The 7926-nt window shown below is 36.9% G+C and overlaps 2 protein-coding genes across 7 annotated transcripts in view; one reads left to right on the forward strand and one right to left on the reverse strand.

The window, feature by feature from the left end:
* LOC106878792 (uncharacterized) overlaps positions 1-7926 on the reverse strand; it is a 78910-nt gene that overhangs the window by 51719 nt on the left and 19265 nt on the right. The window lies entirely within an intron of this gene.
* Positions 1-7926, forward strand: part of LOC106868157 (uncharacterized) — a 49196-nt gene that overhangs the window by 28788 nt on the left and 12482 nt on the right. For all 6 annotated transcript variants that reach the window (XM_014913295.2, XM_014913296.2, XM_014913298.2 and 3 more), the window contains exon 2: positions 4487-4700. In XM_014913295.2, the coding sequence (XP_014768781.1) occupies positions 4610-4700 (91 nt within the window). In that variant the 5' untranslated portion in view covers positions 4487-4609. The remainder of the gene's footprint in view (positions 1-4486; positions 4701-7926) is intronic.

The following is a 7926-nucleotide window of genomic DNA, read 5'->3' on the forward strand; positions in this document are numbered from 1 at the left end:
ATATATATGAATGAAGTCAAACCAAGTAATGATATTCTGATAAAATCCCAAACTTCTGTTCTTTGACAGAAGTTTTGGGTTTTAGTTGAGATGCTTTGATATAACTAAAGCAAGTGTTGATACATCTTAATTCATACTGGAAAAGAAGTCAGTGGTGAGTAAACAAACAGTGAAAAGTGAACAGTTTATTGCTAGCTATTCTGTTGAACATTGCATTCCCTTGGTAAACATTAATCATCTTCTGTAAGTATGTAAGAGAGCATTTTTGGACATTAAAACTGCTGAAAATTATCAATGGAAAGAACAAAATTTCCTCATCTTAGGATGGAATAGACTTTCGTGAATAAACACTGAGAGTACCTATCTGTAAGACATAAAAGTTTTCTGCCATAACTGAAGGAAGTTTAGCTTTTCAGTTACCCAAATGTTGGGTATCATCATCATCATCATCATCGTTTAACGTCCGCTTTCCATGCTAGCATGGGTTGGACGATTTGACTGAGGACTGGTGAAACCAGATGGCAACACCAGGCTCCAGTCTGATTTGGCAGAGTTTCTACAGCTGGATGCCCTTCCTAACGCCAACCACTCAGAGAGTGTAGTGGGTGCTTTTACGTGTCACCCGCACGAAAACGGCCACGCTCGAAATGGTGTCTTTTATGTGCCACCCGCACAAGCCAGTCCAGGGGCACTGGCAACGATCAGAGCACTGGCAACGATCATATATATATATATATATATATATATATATGTAATCAAAGTGCAGGAAAGGCGTGATCCAACAGGAACAGTAATCCGAGGTACAAAAGATTCCGGCAGTTGGGTACTCCAAATCCAGTTGAAAGGCCATTGTTTTTTGTCTTTTTTTAACTTATATATATATGTATATGTATATATCTACATATTAAGATTATCTCTACAAATTTTATATAGGAATTATAGCCAGCACTGATTTGTAATGATGTGTCGTATCCGATGATGTCTAATGTAAACAACAATGCAATTGAAGCTGGGAAAATAGATAATGGGTGTATATGCATATTTCAGGAGTTCTTGCTCCTTCTTTAGTACCCCATCATCAGATATGAAATGTAACAAATCAGTGTTGTCTATAATTTCTATAGTGATATAATTGCACTGCTAACATAGTAGGACACAGTTTCAAATTATAAAGCATTTAATATACTTTATAGTATATTATGGTTGCACAACAAAATATGGTGTCTCTACATGTAATTAATATGTATGTACCAGCTGCCAAGAATATGTAAAACTGGTATATCCAATAATGTTATACTGCTTTATTTAGTGACTATTTAAGCAATGAGTTTGAGGGTGGTTAATGAATTGGGTATGGTGCTGAAGGAGGAGGAAGAACTCTTGAAATGCACATATGCATCCATTACCTATTTTTCCATCTTCTATTGCATTGTTGTTTAAATTGGTGTCTTCAGATACAAAATGTTGTAACAAATCAGTGCTGGTTATAATTTCTATAGAAAATTTGTAGAGTTAACCTTAACATGTGATTTAATAGCACTGTTAACACACTATTGACTTATACTGTGTTTAGCATACTTTGTAGTATATTATCGTTGTATAATGAAATAGTGTCCCTACAAGTAATTAACATATACATATATAGTGTCTCTGAGGCGCAATGGCCCAGTGGTTAGGGCAGCGGACTCGCTGTCATAGGATCGTGGTTTCGATTCTCAGACCGGACGTTGTGAATGTTTATTGAGCGAAAACACCTAAAGCTCCACGAGGCTCCGGCAAGGGATGGTGGCGAACCCTACTGTACTCTTTTGCCACAACTTTCTCTCACTCTTACTTCCTATTTCTGTTGTGCCTGTAATTCAAAGGGTCAGCCTTGTCACACTGTGTCACGCTGAATATCCCCGAGAACTACATTAAGGGTACACGTGTCTGTGGAGTGCTCAGCCATTTGCATGTTAATTTCATGAGCAGGCTGTTCCATTGATTGGATCAGCTGGAACCCTTGACGTCATAAGCGACGGAGTACCAACACAATGCTATAATTGCACTGCTAACATAGTAGGACACAGTTTCAAATTATAAAGCATTTGATATACTTTATAGTATATTATGGTTGCACAACAAAATATGGTGTCTCTACATGTAAATAATATGCCAGGAATATGTTTAATATGTAAAACTGGTATATCCAATAATGTTATACTACTTTATTTAGTGACTATTTAAGCAATGAGTTTGAGGGTGGTTAATGAATTGGGTATGGTGCTGTACCTATTTTTCCATCTTCTATTGCATTGTTGTTTAGATTAGGTGTCTTCAGATAAATCAGTGCTGATTATAATTTCTATAGTAAATTTGTAGAATAAACCTCAACATGTGATTTAATAGCACTGCTAACACACTCAGACACACTGTTGACTTATACTGTGTTTAACATACTTTGTAGTATATTATGGTTGTATAATGAAATAGTGTCCGTACAAGTAATTACCATATACATATATAGTGTCTACAACATCATGCTTATGCTTCTTTTCCTTACAAAAACTCTCTTTGGCTCACTTTTCCGCACTGCCCTCTTCTCCTATAACAAATTTATTGATATACTATTTGCGCTTGTTTTAATTTTAATTTAAATTTTGATTTTGTCAGCTTACATTGTCTATATTTTCTAAACTCTCAAAACGGTTTATATGATTTTTCCTTGCAGCAGAAATTACTATTATTTTCCTTCATCAAGGCTTAATGCTTTGTTTTATTCAACTTCACTTCACTTGTTATGAATCTTTATATTATATTCGTTAGTGTTCAATTGACTTAACCAACAAATTCTATCAATGTTTGAAATGTAACAACATTCTGTCCTATAAACTTCAGATGTTTATATGATTATTTGCCACCTGATTCCCACTGCAACATTTCAAAGACCAATGTATTGTTCTAAAAGTTGACTTTTGTTTGATGATTAGTTACAAGACTCTCAGAATAATAGTTTGTAAGGTTTTTCAGCTTCAGCAGAACTAATATATGTACATACGTATGCATGCATGCACTCATACACACAGGCACGCATGTACTTACATACGTACATACATATTTGTGTGTGTGTGTTTGTTTCAGTGTGTGGTGTGTCTGTGTACACACACACACACGCGTGCGTGCACACACACTTGCGCACGCACACCCACACACGCGCACGCACATGCACATAATAGAAGCAGGCAGGCCTGAGTAGAGAAGGCAAGTCATTCAGGAGGTCACAAACAACAACAAAAGGACTTTAACAAACCTAGTTGATTGGTCAGTTGACCAAACAAATTAATCAAACAACTGATTAGTTAATTAATTTAATGTCAAGAAATTCACTAATAATAATAATAATAATAATAATAATAATAATAATAATAATAATAATAATAAATGAAGTTGAAGTTGAACCAGCATGTGTGTATTTATTTATTGGCCTTCTTGAGATACAACAAAATCTGTTTCAACACACAACTTCATACCATGAAGCTTGCAAACCAAATACAAAAATAAATATGTGTATATATAATGTCATATATGTGAAGGCACGTGGCTCAGTGGTTAAGGTATTCAGCTTATGATCATAAGGACGTGTGTTTGGTTCCTGGTGGTGAGTTGTGTTCTTAAGCAAGACCCTTTATTTCCTGTTGCTTCAGTCCACTCAGCTGGCAAGAATGAGTAGTACCTGTAATTCAAAGGGCCAAACTTGTCACTCTCTGTGTCATGCTGAATTTCCCTCAGAACTACATTGAGGATATGCGTGTCTATGAAGTGCGCAGCCACTTGCACAATAATTTCACGAACAGGCTGTTCCATTGATCTAATTTCTTTACTGCCTACAAGGGGCTAAACATAGAGGGGACAAACGGATTAAGTCGATTATATCGACCCCAATGCCTAACTGGTACTTATTTAATCGACCCCGAAAGGATGAAAGGCAAAGTTGACCTCGGCGGAATTTGAACTCAGAATGTAGCGGCAGACGAAATACTGCTAACGTTTCTGCTAGCTTGCCGCCATTGATCTAATTAACTGGAATCCTCATCTCCATGACCAACAAAATGTCAGTATATACATGCATACATTTAAGAAAGGTACATTGGATTATATAGTTCTTGAATGACAATGTCTGAATAACAAGTTGAAAAATCGATGTTGGAATGCCTTTATCAAACTACTGGATCAAGCTCCAGTAGATTTTTTTTGTCACAGACAAGTGAATTTTGGAAGAGGGGCCTTTCAAGTCTACCAGATAGATGAAAAAGCATTGTAGAAAATGAAGGAGAGAATACTTTAGATTAAAAAAGAACTTGGTTTATCGTAACACTAGAACTAAACAGCTATAACAAAGTCTGCTTGTTAAGGGTTAATCTCAGGGTTTTTAACACCAAAATCTACAACAACAACAACAATAATTATCACGTCAATATTCTGATGTTCTTTTTGCTTTCCTTTTCAGAATCAGTTGAAATTGAGGATAATTCTACAATTCATCATTGCTGATGGTGTTTTTATCATTCTACAAGAATCATCACATTTTCCAATGATCTACACATCTGAGCTTGCTTGAGGGTTATACATCATGAATGAAACCACAACATTCCAGCCATCTACACAATCATTAATCACGTCTCACCCAGTTACACAGTCATCCAACAATGATGTAATAATAGGTATATCTTACGTGTATCACTTTAGTTCTTGAATGTTTATGTAAATTGAGACACCATCTGTATTAAAATAATCAAGCTATTTATTCATTTCGTCACCACATCTTAATATATATTGGGTCATCCCATAAATAATGCGGGCTTTTTTCAATTACATGAACTAAAAATCGGAGGGGGACAGGATAAACTAACTACATGAACTTGCTATAAAAGCAGGTAGTAATTTTACTTCGTCCTTATTCTTAGTGCAAGTTTGGAAGAGTGCTTTTCAATTTGAACAGTTATTTTTTCAAAGCTATAATGGAAGTGACAAAGGAGCATATTTGGCATATTTTGCTAGAAAAGTGTGAGGAATATAAATACAGTATGTGGGGATCAGTCAATAAGTGTAACCAGTGTCAATGGTGGTTCCAGAAATTCCATGTCAGAAACTACAGCCTAGAAGACAAGCTTTGTCCTGGAAGATCTGTAGAACTTGACGAGGACGTCCTGCAAACCCTGGTAGAACAAAATCCCATCATTACTGTTAAGGATCTAGCAGAGAAGCTTGGATTTGGTCATTCAACCATTTATTGACACCTGTGTGCCATTGGGAAAGTCAGCAAATTGGGTCAGTGGGTTCCTCACAAATTTTCCAAGTCTAACCATGTGCAGAGAGTGAATGTGTGCTCTTCTATGTTGTCATGTCACACAAATGAACCTTTTTTGGACTGAATAGTGACTGGTGATGAGAAATGGATTCTCTATAAAAATGTCAAGTGCCAAAGACAGTGGGTAAGGAAAGGAGAAACACTGGCACTCATGCTAAAGAAGGTCTTTACCCAAGTAAGATGTTATCTGTTTGGTGGGATATGAAAGGTTTAGTCCACTTTGAACTTTTAAACCCAAACCAAACGATAACAAAGGAGATATACTGCGAATAGCTTGAGCAGCTTAAATTAGCACTAGAAGAAAAATGACCATCTTTGGTTTCAAGATGAAAGGTGTTCTTCCATTACAATAATACTCAGCCACATACAGCAAGAATGACACTCCAAAGGCTGGAGCAGTTTGAATGGGAAATGATGCCCCACCCACCACATTCGCCAGACATTGCCCCATCTGATTACCATTTATTCCGCAGTCTTCAAAATCATTTGGATGGAAAAAATATGAATTCTGTAGACAAGGTAAGAACAGTAATGGAAAAGTATTTTTTGTCACAAACAAGTGAATTTTGGAAGAAGGGCCTTTCAAGTCTACCAGATAGATGGAAAAACATTGTAGAAAATGAAGGAGAGAATATTTTAGATTAAAAAAAAACGCATTATTTATGGAATGACCCAATAAAATGAATGTGTGTTTGTTTATGTGTGTATGTAGGTTTGTGTGTATATATATATATATATATATATATATATATATAAGTGTGTGTGTGTGTGTTTGAATATATGCATTTAGCTATGTGTATATGTTTGTGTGTATACAGGGCCAGCACCAGGAAGTGCAGGACCCAATTAGAGAATTGTCAGTGGGGCCCTCTACTCTATAAAAGCTAAAGACTGATGTTTTATGCATCATGTAGTATACCAGTCCCTTCCAAAAAAGCATTGAAGGATCGAAGCTCCACCATTAGCCACAATGATATACTAAAAAGCGAAAGCTTATATGAGAGTTTTAATGTTTTATTACAAGTCAAGCGTGTGTGTGTGTGTGGCCCAATCTGAACAAATCAGTCTAACTTTCTTAAAACTGTCACTGTGTGTATATCACTAATCCTTATCTGTTCCAAGTAAGATAATATTTCTCCGTGGCTAGACATGTTTACATGGTAGTACACTGCTTGTAAGATGGTGATACTTGTTTTATAATTATCATGTGATGTCAAGACAAAGAGACAGTAACATTCCCATCTTCCAACACACATAAACACATGCATACACACACATACATGTGCACATATACATACACATTACACACACACACATTTTTTTATTATCATCAGTCAACCATAGACGAAACTATAGTATCTTCATGTCATAACGTTTTCTATGGAATTATATGCAACAGGTTTCTTTCAGTTTTCATTTACCAAATCCACTCACAAGGCTTTGGTTCATCAAGGATTATAGAAGTTACTTGCCCAACATACCACACAGTAGACTGAACCCAAAGCCAAGTGGCCGGGAAGCAAACTTTTTAATCACATGGCCATGCCTGCACCTACACACACACGTACGCACACACACTCACACATTTATAGATTTAGTTTTTAAAAAATTCCAAGAAGGAAATAAAATTGGCCTCTTTCTCTGTGATTATCTCATTGTTTAAATATTTTTTTTTCTTGTACAAACAGACTGCTTGTGCATGCAGCCTTCCCTTCAACCTGTTGCCTATTCTATATGCCTACACTATCTAATCTCCTATCTGTTGTGCTTACTGTATACCCTTTCATTTTCCCATCATCTCTTCTACACACCATACCATTGAGAAGAAAGCTGAGGAAATGATAAAGGACCAGGAGATGTGATTTGCTGTACTTGATAAGACACATCAAGCTAAGTAAAATCGCTGTCTTCCACACATACAGGCTTGTACTTTCAGGTGCTGGTACCACTTGAAAAGTACCCATGTCAGTGGTGCATTAATGCACCCATGCCAGTGCTGCATAAATGCACCCTTGTCTGTGGCACATAAAAAGCACCCAGCACACTCTGTTAAGTGGTTGGTATTAGGAATGGTATCCAGCCATAGGAACCATGCCACAACAGATAGTTAGAGTCCGGACAGCTCCCTGCTAGCCAGCTCCATATCAAACCATCCAACCCATGCCAGCATGGAGAGTGGATGTTAAATGATGATGATGAAAGCAATCAGTTTATGCATATTTATCACTGGGGTTGATTGGAATCAACTTAACACCTTCTCCAAACTTGCTGGCCTTGTGTCAAAATTCGAAACCAATATTTTTCCATAGCCAGAAATGTTTACCATGGAAGACTGGAAATGAACAACACTGCATATATGATAGGGATACTCATTCGCAACCATTATACGTTGTCACAGCAAGGGTAGACACAAACGTGTGCACACATACACGCATACTGATGATGGGCTTCTTTCAGTTTCCCCTCACAAAGCTTTGGTCTGCTCAGGGCTATAGTGGAAGATACTGTGGTGTGAGACTGAACCTGAGATCGCATGGTTGGGAACAAACTTCTTAACCACACAGCCTTATCTGCACTAG

This window comes from Octopus bimaculoides, chromosome 4 (assembly GCF_001194135.2).
Source record: "Octopus bimaculoides isolate UCB-OBI-ISO-001 chromosome 4, ASM119413v2, whole genome shotgun sequence".
NCBI classification, from domain to species: Eukaryota; Metazoa; Mollusca; class Cephalopoda; order Octopoda; family Octopodidae; genus Octopus; species Octopus bimaculoides.